At 43.1% G+C, this 25,372-nt stretch overlaps 1 protein-coding gene across 1 annotated transcript; it reads left to right on the forward strand.

The window, feature by feature from the left end:
• The first annotated feature begins 3,770 nt into the window (after positions 1–3,770).
• On the forward strand, positions 3,771–23,351 carry YBX3 (Y-box binding protein 3). The gene is made up of 9 exons (XM_032201693.1): positions 3,771–4,070; positions 7,189–7,252; positions 8,923–8,956; positions 14,038–14,127; positions 14,809–14,931; positions 19,783–19,877; positions 21,549–21,720; positions 22,361–22,462; positions 22,845–23,351. The coding sequence occupies exons 1-8, from the start codon at positions 3,821–3,823 to the stop codon at positions 22,424–22,426; spliced, it is 894 nt and encodes a 297-aa protein (XP_032057584.1). The 5' UTR covers positions 3,771–3,820; the 3' UTR covers positions 22,427–22,462; positions 22,845–23,351.
• The last annotated feature ends 2,021 nt before the right edge of the window (positions 23,352–25,372 follow it).

Here is a 25,372-nt window from a genome sequence, read left to right on the forward strand (position 1 = left end):
CTTATGACAACTTTTTAACGGAAGTGATAAAGGAGACAATGAGGACAGGTACTCTGCTGTATCTCATACTTAAAAACAAAGAGGGGCTCACTGGGGATGTGGAGGCTGAAGGCAGACTTCACTGCAGTCACCATGAAATAGTGGAGTTCTTGAGAGGAGGCAGCAGGTCAAAAAACAAGGAGACAACCCTCAGCTTCGGGAGATCGGACTTGGAGGGAAGAGGGGTCCAAAATACCTGGTTGTTATTCATCAGTCACCTCCTCCAAATTTAAGAGAGGTTTGTCCTAGTGTGCAGGAAAGAACAAAAATGCTGGGAGACCTGCATGGATGAACTAGGGTCTCCAGGTCACACTCAAACACAGAAGGAAAGCATACAGAGGGTAGAAGCATGGATGGGTAACTTGTGAAGAATACTACAGAGACGGTGAGCATCCAGGGATGAGGTTAGGAAAGCAAAAGATCATCTGGAGCTCGGTCTGACCCAGGATGTCAAAGACAACAATAGGGGTTTCTGTGTTCATATGTGACCAAATGTAGACTAGGAGAAGGAGACACTGCTGAAGGAGACAGTGGGCCTGGTTATACAGGTGATGGAAATGGCTGATGTACTGAATGTCTTCTTTGTCTCAGTCTTTACTAGTAAGACTAGCCTTCAGGAATCCCAGGTCCTAGAGTACAGGGGAAAAGGCTGGAGCAAGGAAGATGTATCCTTGGTGGGAAAGGATAAGCTTATTGGATAATAGTTAAGCACATTGGACATACATAAAGGGCCCTGATGGGATGCAGGATGTCATTGTGAGGCCACTCTGAATAAACCTTGATCGATAATGATGACTGGTTGAAGTGTCTGAAGACTGGAGGAAAGTAAACATCACTCCTGACTTCAAGAAGGGCAAGAAGGAGGCCCCCGGGAACTACATGTCAATCACACTCAATTCAGTTCTTGGAAAACCACCGGAATAGGTAATCCTGGAAACCATTTTCAGGCATATGAAGGACAAGATCAGTAGTGGTAATCAGGAGTAGCCAAGGGGAAATCATGCTTGACCAGCCTGACAGCTTTATATGATGAAATGAGTGGCCTAGTAGATGAAGCGAGAGCAGTGGACATTGTCTTCCGGGACTTCAGCAAGGCCTTTGACACTAACCCCAGCAAGAATCTCAGAGAGAACCTGTTGATGTATGGGCCAGATGAGTAGACAGTAAAGTGGACTGAAAACTGGCTGAACAGCCAGGACCAAAGGGTGGTGATTAGTGGCACAAAGTCTAGTTGGAGTCCAGTAACTAGCAGCATACTCTCAATGGTCAATGTTGGGTCCAAACCTGTTTAACATCTTCACTAACAATCTGGATAATGGGGCAGAGTGTACCCTCAGCAAGTTTGCTGGTGACACAAAACAGAGAGGGGTAGTGGATACACCAGAGGGTCATGCTGTCATCCAGAGGGACCTCCACAGGCTGGAGAAATGGGCTGACAGGAATCTCATGAAACTTAATAAGACGTGCAAAGTCCTGCACCTGGGGAGGAACAACCCCAGGCACCAGTACATGCTGGGGGTCACCCAGCTGGAAAACAGCTTGGCAGAAATGGTTCTGGGGTCCTGGTGGACACCAAGTTCAACTTGAGCCAGCAATGTGCCCTTGTAGCCTTAGGCAAAGTATTGCCAGCAGGCTGAGGGAAGTCAACCCTCCCTTCTCTTCAGTCCTGCTGAAGGCACAGCTGGGGCACTGTTTCCAGTTCTGGACTCCCCAGTACAAGAGAGACATGGACATACTGGAAAAAGTCCAACAGAAGGCTTCAAAGATGATTAAAGGACTGGAGCAGCTCTCTTACGAGGAGAGGCTGAGAGAGCTGGGACTGTTCAGCCTGGAGAAGAGGCTCAGCAAAGTCTAATCAGCATATATAAATACCAGAAGGGAGGGTGCAAAGAGGATGGAGCCAGGTTCTTTTCAGTGGTGCCCAGTGCCAGGACAAGAGACAGGCAATGTGTGCAAACTGAAAAACAGGAACTTCCATCTGAATATTAGGAAACACTTATTTATGTTTGTGTTACTGAGCAATGGAAGAGGCTGTGGAGTCTCCCTCCTTGGAGATCTTTGAAAGCTGCCTGGACGTGGTCCTGGACAACCTGCTCCAGGTGTCCCTTGCTTGATCAGGGAGGCTGGATTAGATAACTCCAGAGGCCCTCTTCAACCTCAACCATTCTGTGATTCTACACTGTTCTAAACTTTATAAAATACTTGCAAATAGATGATCAAAACTGTTCGGGAAGCATAGAGATGCAGAAATTAGTCTCAACATATGATAGTTATAATTATTATCCAAGTTGGCAGATTAATTTCTTCTTACGTAACTTTTGAAAAGGGATGGAGTACCAAAGCAAAGGAAATGTGTTAACAACTGTCAGCAAGGGAAGGAAAAATGAGACTACCCTGTAATTCTTAAATTTTCTAATTATTGAAATAAATTAAAACATAGAGGAAAACATTGCTAAATTTCTAAAAAAGAATGTAATAAAGTACAGTACATTTCAATGGCTTGAACGTTGTAATTTTTTTTTCTAATATTAGCATGAGAAAAAAATATAATTATCAACTGCATTGAAAATAAATTTAATGCCAGTGGCTGAATTTTGATAAAGCATTTCATAAAATTTAAGCATAATAAGATTTCCTTTAAAAATTGATTCAGATAAGCATCCTCCAGAATTTTGTGCCTTGAAAATTGTAAAAGGTCACAAAGTTCACAAAGTGACATAAACATAAAGTAAGAAAATAAATAAAGAGTGGAGGATTCAAAATTGTGGGACAAAATGTCTTTTTATTTCTTATGTGTATAGTGGGGTGCAATGAGGAGAACTGCAATAATAATTTTCATACAGGATTTGGAAAGTGGAGTAAGTAATTGATTTGGGAGCACTGATGCCTGTGTGGGTGGAAGTGCCTTGAATGCTCTGATGGCATTTTGAATTTCGAAAGAGCTCACTGGTTCAATTTTGGTCTCTGGGGTAGCTAAGGCTTTGCCTGCTTGCAGTTGTGGGAGGGTCTGCATGACAGAATTTTTTTCGTTGATATCCGTCAAATCTGGGTTCACAGGTCATGAAGAAGTAGGTGATGCCTCATGCAGTCCAACGGCATCCTTGCCTGTATCAGGAATAGTGCAGCCAGAAGGACCAGGGAAGTGATTGTCCGCCTGTACTCTGCTCAGGTGAGACCGCACCTCGAGTGCTGTGTTCAGCTTTGGGCCCCTCGCTACAAGAAGGACATCGAGGTGGTCGAAAGAGTCCAGAGAAGGGCAATGAAGTTGGTGAGGGGTCTGGAGAACAAGTCCTGTGAGGAGCGGCTGAGGGAACTGGGGGTGTTTAGTCTGGAGAAGAGGAGGCTCAGGGGAGGTTTAGGTTGGGAATGAGGAGACGTTTCTGCTCAGAAAGAGCAGTCAGGCACTGGGGCGGGTTGCCCAGGGAGGTGGTGGAGTCACCATCCCTGGGGGTGTTCAGGGAAAGGTTGGACGTGGTGCTGGGGGACATTGTTCAGTGGGTGACAGTGGTGTTAGGGGATGGTTGGAGCAGGTGATCTCGGAGGGCTTTTCCAGTCTTAACGGCACACTCTGTGAGAGCACGCTCAGCCCGAGCCTCCTTCGCAGCCGGTCCGGGCGGGGCCAGCGGGGCCGCGTCCCCTTTAAATGCAAACGAGGCGGCGGCGCCGGCCCCCGCGGCCTGCCTTAAAAGTTCGGCGGGGCCATTTTGGGGCAGTAAGACCCAGCGCCGGCCCCGGGACGCCCGCCGAGCGCCGCGCACCCGCCCCGACCCGCCCTGCCGCCATGAGCCAGGCGGCGGAGAACAGCGCTGCGGCCACGGCGCCCACCGACACCAACACCACCACCACCGCAGCGGCAGCGGCTGACGGAGCCCCGCCGGCACCGCCCGCAGCCGCCCCGGACGCCAAGCCCAAGAGCCCCGGCGGCGCCGCCACCACCACCACGACCACCACCAGCGAGGCGCCCGGCGCTGCTGCCGCCGCTGCCCCCGCCACCACCACCGGGGCGGCGGAGACGGAGAAGAAAGTGCTGGGTGAGTACCGGGGCTGCACGTGGCCGGGACGGGCGGCGCCGCTGCTGTCCTCATCCCCGGCTCCCCCCCCCCCTCACCCCGCCGCCTCCGCTCGGTGAGTCAGGAGCGGGGCTGGGCTGGGCTGGGCTCCCCGCCCGCTCCCCCCGTGGGGCTGCCCGCTGCCGGGTCGCCTTCCCCGTGCCCGAGCGCTGAGCTCCCCGAGGACAGCATCCCCTCCTCTCCGGAGAGGGGTTAAGGGCGCGGTGTGGCAGGTACAGAGCCGGGGAAGGAGGGGGGCTGGCGGAGCAGCTGCAGGTACAGCCTGCGTGGTTTTTTCCCCCTCTCCTGTTATCAGATCTGTGAGTAATCGGCTGAGGCGCGCTGGTGTCGCTTACATCTGGCTGCTTCTGGCCTTAACTGCGTGCTTAGTGAGGTTTTTAACTAGTGCACCTCTTGCTGTTGCTTCGTGGGGGAGTGGAGGAACAAGTGCCTGCGCAGGTCTAGCAGGGAACATAACCCATCGCAGCACTGCTTTAGCAAATTGGTCTTACAAGCTCTTCAGCAGATGTCAGACAACGACGACTGATGCCCATTCACAATGGGCTTCAATACCTGCCTACCTCAAGTGTCCCTGCTAACGGTCTTGTAAGTGCGTTCACTGAAGTCTCCTCCTAAAAAGATCCCATTAGAAGCAAGGTTTGAGATGTGCACCGAGTGTCTGACTCCTAGGTGTAAGGTCAAAGATTAATCAGATTTCTCTTCTATTTTTCTTAAACGTGTTTTCATTAATTCAGTAATTTGGGCATGGGTAGGAGTAGTTGATGACTGTTTCCCCTGATAGGTGTATCGTGTCCTGTAGAAATACGTGGACTTCTGCTCCCTAGTGGGGTAGGACTCACTGCATCAACTATTTTTGAATTGTTAGTAAAACTGGTTATGGTTTCCTCTGGGCTTGTCCTTCTTCCTGCCTGATCTCTCCACTATGACAGCTCGGGCTTAACAATGTCTGTGCCATGGTCACGTGGACGTAGGGTATAATGCTACTGTCTGATGTTCTTCCCCTCATAGTAATGCTTGGGGGGACTGCATGACTAGTGCAGATGGGGAATATTTCCCCAGCGTGCTATCCTAGAGACTGATGGAAGTCTTCAGGATGTTCTTGACAGCTTGTGCAAAGCGGTGTTGTTCTAGCCAGCTCTGAGACCCTGTGTGTGGACTTCCATTTGTCAGCAGCCAGCTGGCCACACAGGGTTTTGACTACTGCTTCTCTGAGGGTTTCTGTTAGACTTCTAGGCTTCTCTTCCTAATCTGATTGAAATAGGCCAACAGATTCAATGGCTATTTTGAGGGGGAGGAAAAGGATGATCGTGAGGGAATCAGTGGCATTAGCCTTGTTTATTACAGCAGGCTAAAACCTGTGTGCACAACTAGCTCCTGTTTCTGTGCTTGTTTCCCCCCCCCCTTCACTTTTCCCCTCTTGACTTGTGCAGTGGGCTCTTGTATGTATCCAGTGTCTTGATGTTAGCAGTAAGTGTCTGTACCCAGTGATGTCCCCATGAAACTAAACCTAAAAGCACATCTATAAATGCTGATGCCAAAGATAGTTATTGTTAGACAGTCAGTGCTAGGCAGTGAAACTCTTATTTTTCTCTCTTGAAAATAAGGAGAGATCTGGGAACGGGTGCTGTATTAGGTAGTCTTTTCCCTAATAAGTCTCTCTTAAATTGGTTTCGTTTGTTCTAAATAAGAACATCTGCCAAAACCTTCACTTCTTAAAAGTAAATAGTAATGGTATGGTAAATAGTCTGTCACTATTTTCAGTTGACCACAGCAACAGTACAACAGTGGACTGCTACCAGCAAACATTGCTTCCATAACTGTGTATTGAGAGGAGGAGGTGGTCACTCTTCTTGTCTCTCAGGTATATGAGAATCCCAAGACTGTATGGGACTGAAAGTCTGTCTAGCTGTGTAATTGCCTAGTGAATCTTCATAGAGAAGAATGCAGGTGTAAAGCAAACTTAATTGTTTGCAGTATGTTCTTCTTGCCTTTAGCGGACTGGCTTGGACTTCTTAACTGGAGACTGGCTCTAGACTTTTTGCCTTTAATTGATGCTTATTTTTTCCTGAACATATGTTAGGCTCTTAGCAAGTAGGCATTTGCCTGATGAGACCACTTTCAGGTATCTGCTGTATAAATTATAGGATGACTGTGGCACAGTACATTACACAGTGTAACTGTGTGGTTATGCTCTGTAGTAAATAACATCTATTAAAGAACAGAGCCCAAAATTCTCTTTCCTACAGGTTTGGAAAGGACAAGTTTTGTCCCCACCCAGTTGCTGACAGGGAAGGAGAGGCTGAACTTCTTCCATCACTCTTGAGTTCCTCCCACATGTACCTATATGTTGGAGGAACAGGTTTCACCAGATCCTATAAAACACCGCGGTGTGGCTTCTACATAAGATGCAAATTTGGTATTATATGAGACAGGAGCTTGTCTTCTTCCTAGAAGCCTCAGGACATGTAGTTGGTCAGTTTATAGCTGATATTTCATAGAAGGCTTCCAGAAGTAGGAATAAACAAAAATAAATGTTGGGCTCCTTTGGTTAGAGTGAGGTTAATGCGAGGAAGAGCTCGTCCAAAACAAAGATGTGCTGCCTTCTTCGAATGAGAGTTGTGTGGTATTTGTGATACTGCTTCTTTAGCCAGTTCTGGTTTCTAGTGAAGAAAGAAAGGGAGACACCGAGTGAAAGAGGGGACTTTTAAATAAGCTTCAGCTAGATGCGGAACATAACTACAAAACTAAAGAGAACTGGTGAATGGCAGGTTTACAGCTTCATTCTCTGTTTCTGGGATAAGAAATACAGAAGGGATGAATGGCCAATTCTGAAAATAGAGCTGGGCTTCATTTTTAGATGCTGCATGCTGACTTCTTAATGAGAAACAGTAAGTTAAGGCACTACTGCCTGCTACCACACTAGTATAAACTGAAATAGAGAAATGTACGCCTTAACCATTAAGGGAGCAGAATCAGTGTAGTCTGACTTCATGGGCAGGTATAAAAGTGTTTTTGTAATACTAATCACAGAATCACTTCTATACTTCTGTTCTAGAGCAACTTTAATTTTTCTTTCCAGCCACAAAAGTTCTTGGCACCGTCAAGTGGTTCAACGTGAGAAATGGATATGGCTTTATCAACAGGTATGTTTAAACTATTTTGTATGCACAGTGTACAAGACTTTCGGTACAGATAATATGCCATACATTAGTATTACAGGCTCATGCAGTTAATGGCCAGAGTTGGCCAGGCATTTAGTAAACTTGGATGCCCTCTCTGGGCCTCTTTCTACCACATACCTACCCTTCATAGAAAGTGGTGTGGGGGGGAAGGTCAACACAAGAAGGGGAGGGTCAAAGTCTGTACAAATGTAGTCTGAGTAAAAAAAATACCTCATTTCTAATGAGCTGTATGGTCTTTCATGGCTACCTGGATTTTTTTTAAAGATGTGAGGAAGGCTGGAGTATGGGGGAGGGGAAAATTTTTTGGATAAAAATCAAGTGTGTTTAGAGACTAGTCAAAACACCCATTCAAAATGCGCTTTGAGCTTCTCTCATATGAGCAGATATGCTAGGCCTGGGTTCACAGAACTTCATTCTCTGAGTATAAATGAATATCTGAATGGCACCAATAACAGCTGAGTTGTAAGTCAGGTTCATCACATCCCAACCTTACATGCTTGAGATCAATACTTCCAAGTTACTGGAGGGAATTCCAGCTTTTAAGGCTGGAATATCTGTGGTGTTGAGGAGATTAAATACCTTCTTTCATAAGAGAAAAGAAGCCCCTTCATGGAACAGTTGTCTTGCAAAAGGCATACCTGGCACTTCATTTTTGTCCTGCAAGTTCTTAATCTATTACAGAACAGGTGGACTTGGTGAAGTTGGACACTGTAGAATGAGATAGTCCTGTTTCATGGGTCTGAAGCCAGTTCCAGTACAGGGAATACTGGAATTACTATTCCCGTACCTGGTGACTACTATCTGGTGCTATGTAAAAATAAAAGCTTGAATTAGGAAATATTCTTAGTACTTTGTAGCACTTGAAAGTGGGAACCTTCAGCTGGATATTGTGAGACAGTTAACAAGTTGCTACACCATGCTGAAGTCAGTCAGACCAAGCACAGGAGAGTTAGGATGACATCTTCACACTCTTTGTGAGGGACCCACCCATTCCCTCTGCAGAGAATTGACTGACCAGACTGTAGGGTCTAGGCTGTTTCTGCAGTATGGGAATACAGAATCAAGGTCTCTGACATCTTCATGTTTTGCTTGCAGGAGTCTGAACCGGCTGGTGTAATCTAGACAATCTAATGACTTCTTTTCTGGTTCCCCTGCCAGTGGATGCTCCTAGTACCTCTTGTGTGGAGTTTCTCTGAAAGAAGAGCTCTGCTAACAGCTGTGACCAGTCCTGTTGATAGTCTTACTTGACCTCTAGGATAGCAGCTCAGGTTGCAGGCCCTGTAGAAGATGATGGGGGGGAGAGAGGGGGAGTAGTGAAAGGCAAGTAGTCTAGTCATTACTCTGTCCTGTGTTGAAACAAAATACTAAATGCTACCCTGCAGATTACAGGGAACCTCCCTCCTGTCCCCCCCCCCTCCATTCTTTAGAGCTGGGGGGTATCCTTTCTGCTCTTAAACATATGACTGGAAATTCAGAGGAAGGTCTTGATAGTACAGCCTTATACAGAATGTGTGGAATTCAGGGGATGTACAACAGCCTGGGGGAAGGGAGGTTTTTTACTTGTAAAGTCAGGGATTTCTATCTAAGTATGTTAGTGTGAAGTCTTACGACTTATCACTTTCTTTTCACAGAAATGATACCAAAGAAGATGTGTTTGTTCATCAGGTAAGAGAGCAGTAATCACTTGCAGATGTGTGTTATCCTTGGCCTGTGGTAGGCTTCTTGTGTAGCTTCTGGAATAGCTGGGTGGCTGAGGTCAGCTTATCTTTGCTGCTCCTTAGAATATTTACTCCAAATATCCCATCTTGGCATGCATGCATCCCAGGGAGGAATAGGAGGGTATGTTTTCTTTCTCTCTGAATTCATAATTGAAGGAGTAGGTATTATAAACCTTTATGCTGTCTTTTGTCTGCTCTGATTTGAACACTAAACTTCTACCCCACCCTCAGGGAGATTTCCTATGTTTTGTAAATAATTTGCTGTTTGTCCTTCTTCCCTTCCCCCACTTTATCAGGCTCCTCCTGTGTCTTCTGTTTCTTCCCACCCTTTTTTTCACTTGCAGGTCTGTTCTGTCTGCCCTCCCTGGTATTGGAGAGAAAGTGATCTAGCCTGGCTCCTGACCAGGCTGGGTTGCCATCAGCTGTTGCTGCATGAGGCAGCTGTTCTTGGGAAGAAGGGGAGGAAGGCTGTGTGCCAAGTGTGCCCAAGTAGGGAGAGATTGCCAAGCAGCCTGCCATTGGCTAACCTTCCTTGAACTGTCAGTAGGCTGTTCTAAGTTTGTATCGTGAGCCTTGGGTCACAGACAGCTAATGGGAAGGCAGAGGATGCTGCTTCCACACTGATGCCAACCGATTGGCTGGCATAGGTCTGGTTTTGCATCATCTGAGACTTCACCAGCAAATGAAATACTATCCTTGGAGCTTTTCCCTGTGAAAGGTCTGCAGGCCACGTGAGCCTTAAAAGCAGCGCTTTCTTCATGGTGTGACAGTATTTCCATGAAATGTAGCTGGTGAGCTTGCACTCAGAGTTGGTTACAGATGGAGAGGGTATGTGCATATGTAGTTAAACATCTTTGGTAAACATCAAGGGTCAGTTCAGCTCATGAATAGTGTATACTAGTGAATACTGTAGCTTCATGAATAAATACCCCAGGGTAACTGTTTCTCTAGGTCAAGGGTTTAGACCCCTTATCCCTAAAATGGGTGGAACCAGGAGGGAGTAAAACTGGTGCCTGTAGCAAGTGGAAGATACCAGGAAGTGTTCTCAGTATACATTCCCAGTTCAGTTAGCAGACTGGGAGCAAGTGCTCTCAATGTGTATACAAACTTCTCAAGAGGTCTTAATTCATATACAAATGGTAACAGTTAACCTCCTTCCTTAATAAACATGCGTTTGTGTGCACACTGACATACTCCCTTCTGGCTGCTGGTACAGCAGCTGCGTGTGGAGGAAGATGGGAAGAGTTCTCATGATTGAAAGGTGTTTTGAATAGGCAGCACTGTAAAACTGTCCTGAAGGCAAACAAGGTCTCCCTGAGACCTGTGTGAAGATAACCAGCTGTCCTACTGATGACAAACATGACACAGATCAGTATTTTTCTTTAAGACTGCCTGTGAAGATTCAAAACAATGAAGGCCCACGGCAGGATGCTATTATCTGCTGTTTTGTCTCACTTGTGGAGATGATTATTTACCTGCATGTAAACTGGCGGTGGCAAGAACTTGATTTTCAGCTGTGGAAGATGAGATGCTCTAGGCATGAGCACTGAGCAAAACTGGCTTGGTGTCTCAGAAATCCCACATCACATGCGAGCTTGCATCTGATTAAACCTGTTTGGGGGCTCTGTATGGCAGTGTAGATTCTTCCAGATGCAGCCTACGTCAGCCGTGATCAAATGCTGCTAAACTTTTCCATCCCAAGCTGTTCCGGGACATGGACAATGGCAGGAAGCGGGGGTGTGAAGGAGTGATGGGTCTGCTCTCCACTTGGTGGTGCAGTGGGGGGAGGTTCTCGCTTGGGGTGTTCTGGCTGGGGCTCCTGCCCTGGTGCTCCTGTGTGGTGCTGGGGAGCTGCTGCGGGGCAGGGAGGGGTGTGAGGAAGGCAAATCCACGAGGAAGGCGATTCAAACATGGCTAAGCAAACATCCTGCGAGCAGCTCCCTGGCTGTTCTGTGTTAGTGCCTGTGCAGCTCCTCCTCCCCTTCCCCCACGCCCTGCCTGGGGAGGGGCTGGATTATACATCTAATCCCTTTAGAATAAGGTTGACCTAGTTGAACAGATACACCCTCCTCCTGCCCCCCTGGCACGCACACAGTGGGGAGGGAACAGCCCGGTCTTATGATCAGAATGGGGGTTAACTCTCAGTGTGTGTCTATTGGATGCTATTTATAAATGAGCACAGATTAAAATGCTTTTCTCTTTAGGGCATGCATGGCTTGCTTTGAATTAACCCTTTGTCTTGTGGGGGACCCGATCAGTGGTGTGGGGAAGGGCAAGACTTGCTTGGCTTTGTCTTGCTTGTTGTCCTTGTGCAGTTTGCTCCTGTGAGGTGCTGCTGAGGGCACTGCGTTAGTCAGGTGCAGTGCAAGCAGCAGGCATTCTGTGTCCTCACAAAGGAGTGTGAGAGGGAAGGAGGAGGGAGGTTCTGCAACTTAACACCATTAAAAGTGTAGGTAGCTAGAGAAGTCTGACTTGCTTCAAGCTTGAATCAAGCAGTGAGGGGAAGCTTGTGCAGCAGAAGAGATTGATATCTTTTTCTCCGCTTAACCAGACTGTATCTTCATGCACAGTGTTTATAGTGCAACCTGGTATAGATGTACCAGTAACTGATGTGACAAATTTTGGCTGTCACTGTGACAATGCTGGATGTGCACATGATGTGCTGATATCATGAGGGTACAGAAAGAACTCTTCCAAACAAAGTACTGAACTAGCTCTGAAGTTTATCATAGCTGTCTGTTCATCAGTGTTCCCTTGGGAAAGGAAAGGCTTTGTGTTAATTGTTCAGTGCTGCCTGTGTTAACACAAAGCTGCTTGAGCCTGCAGAATGGTGGTGAACAGTAACCGGGAGAATAGTGCTCTCTCCTCTCTGGATATGCAGAGTAAAAGTCTTTTCTCCAAGCTTGGAGCTTAGGCTTGTTAGCAGCTTATTCCTTCAGTGTTTACCTACAGCTGAGGTAGTAGTAAAGCCATCCACTTAATGCTAAGTTTTGAGAGACTATTGAAATTCTTTGTGTATGCTTTTGTGAAATAACCCCACAGCCTACTGTGTGGCAGCCTCTGTCACCTATTTACAGATCATTCAATTGCAAATCTGAATCCTGAAGCTTTTGTCCATGAGTGTGAAACAGTACATGTGAGATCATGTTGATTTCATCTTCCATTATCTTTGTTGGGGGTTTGAATAGGTTGGTTGATCTTAAGTATACCCTCTACTGAAAGGATGTCTAGTAGTCCTCTTTCCTTACAAGGAAGGGGAGGAGTTCAAAATGCAGCTTGTTGACATCCATCACGTGCAAAGTGTGAAACTTCAGAGTCATGTCAGTTGTCTCAGCACAGAGGTAGTGCAATAATTAAACCCTTAATCTACAGTGAAGGTAACAATCTTAATGTTAGTATTTAGCATTTATGGAAAACCGAGGACTTAGAGGTGGTTTCAGTAATGGGGCAGTTACTAAAAGTTCAGCAAGAAAGTAAGCAAAGCTGTCCTGGCTGAAGGTGGGAGTCTCTGCTTGTTGTGGTGGTTCCCAAAAGAATGTGCTTGAGCAGCTTGTTCTCTTCCTCTTCCCTATCTCTTCTCTTCCTATTTATTTTCTTCTTTCCTATCAGAAAAATTCCTGGATTGTATTTTGCTTTGGTAGCAATACTATCTACACTTTCATGGTCTTCTAAGGCTTAACAGCCATTCAGGGACACTGCAGTGTACAGAAAAACTGGATAGATGTAGGGCTATAGGGCTACAAGGACAAGCTGGCCTGTTGCCTGAAACAAAGGGGATTGTTTTCAGCAACAAATGAAAATACTTTTCCTAAACTGGTCAAGCTCAACTTTAAACTGACTAGAATTTTTCTTTCAGTACTTCAGTGAGAAATATTTTGGGGCTAGTGTTGACTGAACGACTATAGTTGCCATGTGCTGGTAATAACTTCTCTGATCTTCATTCTGGCTGCCTTTCTTTGATTGCAGACAGATAGTACAATTCTCTTCTATTTTACTCTGTATATGTATTTTACTAAAGCAGGATTTGTGTGTTTTTGTGTACTGTATCTACATGTGTCCCCTTCATGCTAACAAGACATCCATATCAGGAGACTTCAAGTAGATTGGTCTTTAATCGAAGAGAACTTCACTAAAAAGCTGGTTCCCTAGATTGTCTTGTACAATGTATGTGTGCTTAATGTCTTCTGATCTCTTTCAGTTTGTGAATCTTTACTTAATGGCACTTTACTTAACTGGCAGTAGCCTTGCCTTGCTATAAATGCCTCTTTGAAATCCTGGAAATAATCTACTAACTGAAAGGCATCTGTGGCTGAAAATCACTAGGATGTTTGGGTGTTCTTGGGAGTCTGGGGTTAGAGGATGGCATGATGTCAGCTGGTTCTGATTGCAAGCAATGTTAATAGTATTTCGGGGATTTTTGTCTGGAAAAGATGACTGTTCTAGTAACATTCCCCTGTATTCAACAGGGGCTTGCTTAACTTTCTGGGGTCTCTCTTACTTACAGTACTTAGAGTAACAAAAATATGCATTTTACCTGTAGTCTGTAATTCTTTAGTTACGAAGAGTTGTCATGATACTTTATAGTTAATGCCACCTCCTACAAAATACTCACAATCTTAACATCTTTATGCATGGTCAACTGGTCTCCAGATTGTAAAGGAATGGGTCACAGTTGTTGCTGAAGGTACTTTGGTATGGCTTCCAGGAGACCAAACGCTCCACTTGAGTGTATGGAAATACAGAAAGATTTTAATACTTAGTAGGCTTGAAAAGGGGAGTCCTGGAACAGCAGCAACTTGTAAGCTCATGAGTGTTGAGAAACGAGTAAACCCTGACTAAGGGGGTAAGGAGGCCATGTAGAAAAGTGGAGGGAAGGGATCAATATTTTTGAAGTATTTCGGTGAGGTGACTGATCTGGTATGCAGAGTTGGGACTGTAACAGGAAAATATGATTCTTCCCTCATCTACAGTGCTATGAAGGAGTAAGATAATAGTAAGATTAACTAATGTATTTTTCTTTATCTAAAGACAGCAATAAAGAAAAACAATCCACGGAAGTATTTGCGCAGTGTTGGTGATGGAGAGACTGTAGAATTTGATGTGGTCGAGGGAGAGAAGGTAAGACTATAGAGGTGTAATACAGAGTTCACAACACTCTCATGGGAAGCAACACAGAGCACTGTCTGTACACGTAGTGTTTTTTTGTCTAATGTGTTGATCCCTGGGGTGGGTGGCACTCATACAGCTTCTCTGTGGAAGATGGGGGGTTTTTTATGGCTTTATTGAGGTGTAATTAAGTTTTGAGAGATCCAGAAACACATCTTATTGCTCCTAGAATTTTTAACTTGATAGAACAGTTAATGCTTATAATGCTTATTTGGCAGTCTGCAGGCCTCAACTGATATATATATTCCCCTGAATAATTTGTTTTGGAGTCTGGTAACTTAATGACTATAAAGAGCTTGGAGGTTCTCAAGCTTCTACTTTCTCAATCGCAGATATTTTCTGAGTTCTGAGCTTTCAGGGTCTTTACTTTAACCAGTGATTTCTTCCTGTTTTTTCCTACCCTCTGAGCTTAGTCTGGCTGGTAGGATCTCAACTCATTAGCTTATACAGTCATAACTCCCATGTTGCAGGGTGAGAATAACAGACTTGATTTTGCACTACAGGAGGAAGGGATCTATGTAGCTGGGAACTGATGTTATACTCATGCAAGCAAGTTTCTCCTTGTTTCTTCCTTCTTCTGCCTCAGGTTCTTTTCTCACAGAACTGTGGCTTAACTTTTTTTTGGCCTTTTAGGGTGCAGAAGCAGCTAATGTCACTGGTCCAGATGGAGTCCCTGTAGAAGGCAGTCGCTATGCTGCAGACCGGCGCCGCTATCGACGTGGCTATTTTGGCCGACGCCGTGGACCACCTCGAAGTGTAAGTTTGACTACTTCTTAGTGATGGTTGTCCTACCTCAGCTGTCTTCCATTCTTCTCAAGAGATGGAACAATGGGTTCAACACTGGCATGTGCTGAGCAGTTAATGCTTAAGTTGTTAGTGTTCTTCAGTAATATTCTTGAATATTTTCACTTTGTCCAGCATATCGTTGATGTTAATATGGATGATCTTGGGTGTATTGCAAGCTTTTTCTTAGCATCTTTCTGAATGGTGTTAAAGCATCTTTTTGGGTGTTAAGCTATCTTGTTAAGGAGCAAACAGGAGTAAAACACCTATGTGGTTCACCGTGCTCTTTACCTGAAGGAAGGGAAAATATTTACACTGCCCAAAGTAATATAACAATCAACCATCATTTGGGAAGGTTGCTCAGATAAACTAACTTGTAAACAAGTTCACTGTTTTTTGCATGGCATGGTAGTAGCTTGACTAGTTGAAGTGTTAATGTATCTTCCCTTCATAGCCACTTGCAGCAGTATGGTGGAAAACATTCTTTTCTTTAAACTAGCTATACACCACCCTTCATCAGATTTGCAAGCCTTCCTAAACAGCTTTCCAGCAAAATTTTGCAGGGGACTAATTATGTGGTACATATATAGTTCTAGCAGTTACTATTATGTTTTGTGCTTATGCTGTATTGGTACCTGGAACATAGTGCAGGCTTGACAGTGTCTGTTTTTCTAACCATTGAATCTGTGATCACTGTCACACGGGAGTGTGCAAATAACTCCAAGACTTCTATATTGGATAAGTCTAAGCAACATTACTCTTCTGACCTTGTTCTACAAAGTTGGCAGCATGGAGGCAAACAGAAGCCTTTCCTTACAGTCTAGCTGTTTATATTGTTTATCCCAAGGTCTCTTCTTTAGTACCATTAGACACCACATACTTAAATACATGAGAGGTGTTCTTTGAGGTACTGCAGTCTGCTGGAAGTTGGTGATGGTAATTGATGCCTTGTTACTGAATGTCATTGTTTTTGTGGGGATGGAATGAAATCTAAAGCTGCAAACTATGTGGTAGAGAACTAGGACACTTGGTTTTGATCAGCTTTTTGATGAGCTAACAAATAAGACTGGGAAACATCATCTACCTGTGTTCCAGTATTGTTTCCTTTTGCTCTCCTAAAACTAAAATCTCCCTCTACTGGCTTAGTTGAATGGCTTAGTTGATAGTATTGGTTTTATCTTGGAGCTGCTTCAAATTTTAAATGAGCAGACATATCAAGGCTTTGACACCCCTGTGTACTCTGAGTATGGAAAGCAGCTGTTTCCTTCTGCCTGAGGAGTGATAATGTGAGACCTGTCTTGGACATGGGGAACATTCAGTCTCAGGGTTCTTGCAGTGGAACTCCTGAATGTCTAATGGAAGGTTATGCAGCTAAAACTCTGGCTTGCATGTGACACTAATGTGTTTGGATCCCAGCAGTTGAAAGTATACACAAGGGGGACAAATTGTGATATACTGTGTTTTCCTTAATCTTGTTTATGTCCAAGTCCCCATGTTAGTGTTGGGGGGGGCGGGCAGTACTAGGCCTTAACTGCTTTGTGACCTCGTGCTTGATATGAGGTCCCTTTTGAAAACTGAAAACATACTGGTCTTTCTCTGGTAACACTTCTAGAAGAATTACAGCCTTCAAAACTTGCAAATGCTCACTTAAAGATGTTAACCTGGGTGCTTATTGCTCACAAGGCTTTGTCCTTCATATAGCTTGTTGAGATTCCTTTGAATTATCAGACCTGCTCACCAAAGCATTGATATGCCTTCCAGATTTGGTTTAATCTGTAAACTGACAGCAGAACAGAACTTCTGTGATTTCAGACACATTATAGTACCATCCCCTTAACATACCATTCTTTATCAAGTAACTAGGTAGACTGTGACTGCAGTGACTTCTCAAAAATGATAGTGGCCAGGCAGTGACACTGCCCAGCATCTTTAGTACTCCTAAATGTATCCTATCTAGTGTGATAGACATGGATGTGTAAAATTATCAGAAGTGACACTTTCTCGTGACCTTAGTTATAAGTTCTCCAAGAACGTCAGCTTTGGATGCAGCTATGCCTGCTAAACTCTTCATGTATTGTAGTGGAATGTTCTTATGTTCTGAGCTAGCTGATCAGTTCTGATGGGCCTTCTTTACTGGCTTACTGATTAATTAGTTGCCTGAAGGAGTAAAAGCTCCATTCTGAGTGTCTTAGTGGAATGAATCCTCTTCTGAAGCACTTTCTTTTGGGGAATTTTTTCTTGTATCAATTAACATTCTTCATGTTGCAACTGCAAATCTACTGTGTTTCAAGAGGCTTCTTTCAAATATTCTTTTTTCTTCAACAAGGCCTCTGCTTTACCCTTCTGTTCAGATTTGCAAAGGGAAAGGAAGGTAGCAATGTCTGAGCCATAGCATTTTGTGAACAGTACCACAGAAATAGTGTATACAGCTGAACTAAAGGTGTTGCTGCTTGACTTGAGGAGGTGTTTCCATCTAGGTATTTTTCAGAGCTCTTCTGAAACTTGTTGAGTATTCATAATATCCTCTTCAGTGTCTTGAGGAAGTTAATTGCTTATAAGCAACTGCTGTTGCACATCTGAAGAAATTTCAGTGTACCTAGGCCTGATCTACTAGACTGCAGAGGTGACTTTCCAGAGCTCAGTTCCATGTCACTTCTGCTTTCTTTAGTAAAAAGCAAAGGGTTCAAAAGTGTTATAGCTCAAAGTTCTATAGCTTATGAATGGCAGTAATATTCAGCTTCAGTGCAGTGGTCTTTCAGGTTTTAGGAACTTCCACATTTGCTAAGTGAAGTCAACTAGTTCAACCTTGTAGCCCAGCAAGAGAGAACTTATCCTTGTTTACTCATGTTTTTGGCAAGCCTTTTGATGCTATTCATTCTTTGCCATGCTAGCTCAAATGTGCCTGTACTTTGGACATAACTTACTGGGCCTGTTTCTGAACACCTGTGACTTTTCTCAAGAATGAGAAGAGCCTTCAAGAATAATTTTTTAACCAGTTGCAATGGACACTTGTCTGGATTGCTTGGAGGTTTCTGTGGAGAGCAGAGATGCTTCTTAACTGCATTCACTGAAGAGAAGAGGCCATGGTCTTCCACAAACTGTGGTAAGACATGGCATGGAGCTGTAGTCAGAATGTTAATACAAGCAATGAATCATGAATAACCTTGAACTGATGATGTCATCTGAATACTGTGAACAAATGAGTCAGAGATGGGCAAAATTGTTTGGGAAACATTTTAAAGGCTGACATTTCTTGTGCAGATGTGAAAATACAAATGGCTCATTCTGTAGTGTTTGTACAGTACTGAAATGGAAGAACATGAATAAATTGGAGGAAGCGGATGAATAAAAAGCGCCTTGCAGTTGCAGCTAATGCTTAAAAATACACTTATTTATGGAGAGAATAAAGCTTCATGTCTTCATGGGAAGTTACTGTATGCCTGCCTATTTTGTAGGAGGAAAAATGAAGCTGGCCAGCTTCTTACATTCATCTTTTAGGATGACCTAATGTATTAACAGGTATCTTTTATTAGAAGCTTTCAGTGGAATATGCTGGATGAACAGGACTGTGTGCTAGAAATGTAGTGATAATTTAACCATACAAATGAAGTCTTCCCAGTCAATGCATCTAATGTACTAGTAGTGTAATAAAACAGGATCTCAAGGCTCAAGTTCTGGCTTCTGGTTACACAGTGTGTCAGAAGTTAGTGAAACAATGTAACAGCTTTATTCTGGAAGCATACTTCACCTCTGGCCAGCAAACCTAGGTAACTTTCAGTTAAATGAATGTACTTTTGTGATACTATAGGGGATGCAGGAAACTACTGATACTTGTAGGCTAAGCAGTTCAATGTTTTCAACTACCTGTGCAACCCAAGCACACTTAAATATTGAAGCATCAAAATTCAGTTCAAGGTGAATAGGAAAAGTGTCTACATTGTTTTTCTAGTAATGCTTCAAGTTCAGTCATTCCTTTTTTGTCATTGTCACTATAGGAAATGCTGTTCTTCATTTGAGATTTCAATGCAGGCTTCTGTATGGAGGAGTGGACCTAGGCTGTGCCATTAAGAGGCAATATTGAATTTGTGTCTTTAAAGAGCAGTGAATGTGATGCTGATTGTAAAGTCCTATAGGAGAGATTTTGGCTGAAAGCAGTTTTTTTGCACTCCTCCTTACTGTTAGCTTTGCTCTAACTTCTGACATGCTGTCCCTTCAACAAGACCTTCATGATTTCTAATTTCTGGTACTACATGTTAGAACTGATTGAAATTCCAACTGTCAGCTCATGTTGGAGGAGAGAAGTCATAATTTTGCTGGAATATGCACAGGAGGGAGGGAGATGTGAAGTAGAGTCTTCTTTAACAGAGCCAGAACAGAAGTGGTCAGAAGCAACTTTCAGCATTATGACTTTCAGTTCACCATCCCAATTCAGAAGTGTCCAGATCAATGGCTACCTTTCCATAATCCATTTACCTCTTGCAATTCAGTGACATTTGTTTTGAAATGCACTTTTGTATGTGTTAGAACTGTTGGCTTCTCTCTCTTTCCCTAGGGAGAGGGATATGGTGTCAGCAGGTGACTTCTTGTTCCTCCTAATAGCAGATAAAGAGCATCGGTTAACTCTTGTTCTGCCCCCATGGTTACTTTGCTGAAATGAAAGCCTTATGGTATCTATGCTTTGAATCTAATGTGTTGGGATGCTTGTAGAGGTTTACTGTTCTGTCTGAACTGGTATTCAAATCATTGGGCTATATAGTCAACATATACCTGTGAAGAGATAACACTTCATCTTTGTCTTGGTCTTTTGATTTACTTTGCTTGCAGGGTGTTGAGGGAGAAATCAAAGATGGGATCACAGAAGGAGGACAACTTAATCAGCAAGTCCATAGGAATCCTACGTATCGTCCCCGCTACCGCAGGTTTGTGTTATTTTCTCTGCTTGTCATTGCAATACCACATAAATGTGGTCTATAAAAAGCTTAGAGTAGGAAGCTGTATTCCCTGACATTCATGTACATGTGAGAGTGGTAGGGAGAGGTGAGAAGCCTCTTAATTATTAGGAGAAAGGTATAATTATTAGGAGTAAGGAGGTAACTGTAGAAGTAGTTTAATATGACTATGTTATTCAGGGTCAGGAATAGGTCAAGAAAGGGCAAAGTTTTGTATTGTTACTTCTCACAACTGATCAACATATTGAAGTGAGTTGTAAGCTCTCGTCCCAGCTGAACTCTTATACTTCCTTGAACAATGGTGAATCTAGATTCCACTTGATCTGGGACAGGTAGGTCCAGCATCTGCTGGGGCAATGTGTTCTAATACTTCACATGGACTGCATTCACATGTAGCATAGTAGTTTGCAGATCACTGCTGGACTACTGGTTTGTCTGTATCTAGCACAGTCCTGTGTGTCAGTTAGGCTTGTTTCCAAGTCCTGGTGTCTCTTGTAGGTGTAGAAAAAAGGCTACTGTTCAGGAAAAACTGAAGTTATGCACTACCTCTTAGAGGCTATTAGATTATATGGTAGCATTTCAGTTAACTTGTAGTATCCTGTGCTGGTGAAGGGATCCATGTAGGGATCCATAAAACTGGGCTAGATAGGTGTTTGAAGACCAAATAGGCTATTCTTGGGTTAAATCGAAGTTCAGACTGTACATGAGTGTACATGAGTACTCATGCTTTCCAATGGGGTATGCAGCATAACTTGCTGAGTGACATGTTAGTCATCCCTTCACTTGGCCAGCATAGGATATTTTTTCTTTTTTTTCAGTCTTAATTCTGACATGGCCACTCTTTCCATGTTTTTGCACTGAGGAAGCAATTCCATAACTGAGTAATTCAGTGTAGCTCAAAATATCAGTATATGAAATACCCAGCCTCTGACTGTTAAACATTTTGAGATGTTGCCCAACTTTTTTTTAACTTCAAGTAGAGAAGTTTATTCAGGTTCCTGACTTCTTGTTTACTTGTTTCTGTTTCCTCTTGGAGGATGAGTGACAAATAAGAACTGCTGGATTGTGTTTGCTGGTATCTTTCATAATTGCTTATAGAGACTACTCCTAAGGAGCTGAATTGTGTTGGTATGCCATTCAGCAGACCTCACTTGCTCCTCTAAATCTTGTCCTTGTTTTATGTAGTCAAGAGGGGTAACATTGTATTGGTTATTTCAGAAGGGATATCCAGAAGTGTTTCATGGGTGTAATAGGAATTCCTAGGAATTAAACCATTCAATTACAAATAAGGCTGGGCTAGTCCAAGGCTGACTTGGCAGAGTTATGTTGCCACTGCTGGCTTGTTTCTTCTCTTAGCCAGCAGCTTAGATGTCGTAACTACCTCTTTATTATAAGACAAGCAGCAGAACATGCTGATGTAGTTTCAGCAGTGAAGAGACACCCAGGCTGCTTGTCTATTCCAATGAAACAAGTCTTTCCCTTAAACTACATAACAGTCAAACTGCAAAGGGATTGTTTGCTTGCATTTGAAACCATTAAGATGGTGTTTGGTTAGAGAGGTCTTTTGCTGGGCTGAGGTTAAGGTAGTTTAACCTTCTCAGGATTCCCTTGTCCTTGATACATATTTCCCTGCCTCTTCAGAGGCCCCCCACGTCCACGCCCTGCCCCAGTGGCAGGAGAGGCCGAAAACAAAGAGAACCAGCATGAAGCCAATGCTATGAGTCAGCAGCCAATTCGCCGTGGGTATAGGCGCCCGTACAACTACCGGCGTCGACCTCGTCCACCCAATGCGTCAGCTCAGGATGGGAAAGAGGTAAGTATGCTCCTGGCAATGCAGCAGGAACTGAGTTCTGATGGTATGAATATTCATAAGCCTCTGTTCTGCTGGGAGGGTTTACCAGGTGTATTGGTGTGTTGGAGGTTACTGATGGCTGACTCCAAGATGCTGACAGTAAAGGCAGCTGTTTTCATTGCCTGTTCCTTATGAACTTCTTTGAGCAGCTTACCTTAAATGGAACCAGCAGTGGGATAGGAATTGCTTCTGGATAATTCTTGGAGTCACTGTAACACTCTTTTGAAGTAGAGAGAAACATTTTGAGCTTTCTCAAATATCCTCAAACCATCTCTTTCTAGGATAAGAGAGCTTTGAAAGCTTTGGATCAATTTTCTGAGCTGCTTGAACTAGTTGAATCCAGGTTGTAAACAGACTTTACCTAGTGAGCAAATTTCTTATACTATATCTGCCTGAAGTAGTCTCCTCCATGTCAGAGCTGTATTGAAAAAAGTGGGGCAAAAATGATCTGTGTAATGCTTTAACTATAAGAAATATGCTAAAATTTTCTGAAGATTCATCTTCCTTGCTTGTATTAAAAACCTGGGTTATATTGGTGCTGACACTGAACAGAGAAGGGATGTTTTTTAGTCTGTTTCTAACAAGGCTTATTGTGTCTCAGACAAAGGTGACTGAAACACCTGCTGAAAATCCTGCTCCAGTGACTGAGCAAAGTGGTGCCGAGTAATGTCCAGCTTCCCCAGGCACCTTTACCATCTCTCAGGTAAGGAATATGGGTAGTCCAACTGAAGCAGGATTGTGTATATTTCTAGTACTTCGGGTTGTGGCTGTGTCCCCATATGTCTGGCCATCTGGTAAGTTACATGTAACTTCTGAGAGCCTTCTGTAGGTGAATCAAGGAACTGTCTACTGTTCTTTGTGAGAAAACAAGTCTTGCTTTGTCTGTATCTTTAGTAATAGCATCTGTTAATGAATTGGTGCTGTTTTGCTGTAGGAAGATGCTGTATTTTCAGTTTATAGATAGGATATGCCAGTCATGCTTAATTCGTTAATCCTAACACTCACCCTTCTGACATCCCACCTTTTCTTCAGTGAAGTGAAAGTTATGTATTCTGTAATATATTTTTAATCTGTCTTTTCAACAGGTGTCCTAAAGTACAACTCAAAAGTAACACCAAAGAAATATTCAAGCAATAAATAGTCAACAATGATGAAAGCAAAGATTTTAAACATCGGAACTTAAATAATACCAGCAGCAGAGATCCAGGGAACGCCTGCAAGACAGATGCATGAAGAGAGCGAGATTCAGAAAGAGCAACCTCCCCAGTTTCAACAGCAACTGTGGGTTTTTTCTTTATTAGAATTTCAATATTTTGCTAGTATTGAATTTTTCAGTTTTTCTTTTGGTATCAAACTGAAAAGAAAAGGGAAAAATACCCAACCAAAGAACTGAAATTGAAATCAAATGCTTTTTTATTGGATGCTGGTGCTAAACCTCCCAAGTGTGTTGAGTTTTCATTTTTCTGTGCCAGTCCTGTTCACTGCAGGACATGGGGAGGAGAAATTTCAGCTTTCCTTGGTAAGATCTATTTGAAACTGTGCAGCATGGGTGACGTTCCTCACAAATAAAAGTGATTTCAAGCACCAAAAAAGCAAATCTGTTGAAGTTTGTTCATGTTCTCCTTTAAAATAATGAATGACTTTATCTTACTGCTTCAGCATTTGTGTGAAAATGAGGGCTACATCACAATGTATAAAAAAGATGTGTCTTCTCTAAAGCTGTGCTGGATGATACATGAGCAAGGACGTGGCAATGTTAAGTAGGGCTACTTGAATGCAAAACAACTTCTACAAAAAATATACAAGGCAGCTATAACTTACAATGCCTTCTGATTTTGTGACTCAAATAGCTAGGTTTTTCTGTTACTGTCTTCCAGCAGGAGTTTGGAGGATTGGGAAAACTATCCTGCAAATTCATTCCAAATCTGTTTGCAAGGCTCTTGTGTTCTGTAAACAGTAGAATGCAAGGTTCTCTTTGAGATTCCTATCTGCTCAAAAAGACAGCTAACGTAACTGCCACTTCATTCTGTTCCAAGATAGTGGCAGTAAAATTTATTAGCCCCCCTAAAACTTTTTTTATTGAAAAATAAAATATTGTATCTCTTCTGTGCTGAAGAGCAGAGTTCTTAAAGTTCTTAACTGTCCTATGAATGCATGTTTGTGTTCCTTCATGAAGTTTAGATATCTTGCAAGTGTTATCAGTCTCCTTCCAGCTGCTGAATATGGGTGTGTTTGTTCAGATATCTTGTTGCATGCTTCATTCTCCAACATGTCCAACACTTATGTTTCTGTCCTACAGTTGCTGTTACTCAAAGTTGGGGTAGTGTATTTGTATCCTTAAAACACCTCTTCCTGAACTTAGCTATACAATCCTCACATAGCCTTTAATAAATAATAGCACTTCAGATAAACCCTATTGGTACAGATTGACACTGTACATGTGTATGACAAAAGGAGTAGAGATAAAAGGAGTAGAGGTTCCTGGCAGGTGAGTTCTGTCCTCATCTAGTTTCCATGTTCAGGAAAAAGGCAAGGATTTGGACTGAGATTTCTAAATAACTGTCAACATGTGAAACAGCCCAAATTTGTAGAACAAATCTAAAACATGGACTTGCCTTCTGAACCTTTGTAAGGTAACCTGAATTGAGTTTAAAATAAGAACTGTGAAGCAGAAGTGGTAAGCACCAGTACTGGAGGAAATAGCCCAGGCTTTGTTTAGAATGTTAATGTTCTGATGAGGATTGATAAGTTGAAGCTTCCATTTGAAATGCAAAGTCCCTGTCCTCCCTTGGGCAGGCCTTCTCAATTCTATTTTTACAGTGTATCATTACAGCCGTTCTGTATCAGACAACATCTGACTTGGTTTGCTGGTTCTTGGATACTTGGTTCTTGGATACCTGTAGGCATCCAACTCTTTCCCTGCAGACAGGTTAAGTATGTAACAATGGACTGTAGATTTTGTTGTGATGAGCACTGTAAAAAGGTGGCACTGCTAAACAGAGTGCTTACTGCCCTTAACAAGTGTTTAAAGATCAACTCTGTGCCCTTCTTGCTAAGGTTCACACTTATCAGTTGTGGAATTAGATTTGACATTTCTATTCATGCAAAATGAAGCAGAACAAACAGATTCCACTGTCCAGGTCTCAGCATTAATGATAACTTAAAAACAAAACAAAAGTTTTTAACTGATTCATGATGTGCTTATTAAGTGTTACCATAAGTGGATAAAGGAAGAATAACTAAGAACTAATGGAACAGAATTGTTACTGCTATATTTGAGGTTATAGAGTGGCAATGTACCAGTGCCCCCTTCTCTTACTTTTGTGGCTGTTTAAGGGAAAGCACGTGCTTTTTTAAAATACAGTGTAGGAATCACCTAGGAATAACTGCTGCACAGGCTGAAGTCACGTAAGTGGAGTTCAATGAGAGTGAGCATAAAGCTAAGCTGCTACTTATACTTTTCATTACAAAAATCTTCCATAGTGGGTGAGTAGAAGATGTCAACCTAGCAATCATGATTACTGTTACAGTTGTGAACACTAGATGGAGATGTTGATCCATATCCTTTCTACTTCTGTAAACAAAACTTGTATTGTGTACCCCTGTCACAGAA

This window comes from Aythya fuligula, chromosome 1 (genome assembly GCF_009819795.1).
Source record: "Aythya fuligula isolate bAytFul2 chromosome 1, bAytFul2.pri, whole genome shotgun sequence".
Classification (NCBI taxonomy): Eukaryota; Metazoa; Chordata; class Aves; order Anseriformes; family Anatidae; genus Aythya; species Aythya fuligula.

Excerpts from the sequence above, each read along its gene's own strand:
- YBX3 (XM_032201693.1), top strand. The coding sequence starts at position 3,821 with ATGAGCCAGGCGGCGGAGAACAGCGCTGCGGCCACGGCGCCCACCGAC. Across the intron at positions 4,071-7,188 it reads GACGGAGAAGAAAGTGCTGG|CCACAAAAGTTCTTGGCACC; the intron begins GTGAGTACCGGG and ends TTTTCTTTCCAG. Across the intron at positions 7,253-8,922 it reads GGATATGGCTTTATCAACAG|AAATGATACCAAAGAAGATG; the intron begins GTATGTTTAAAC and ends TTCTTTTCACAG.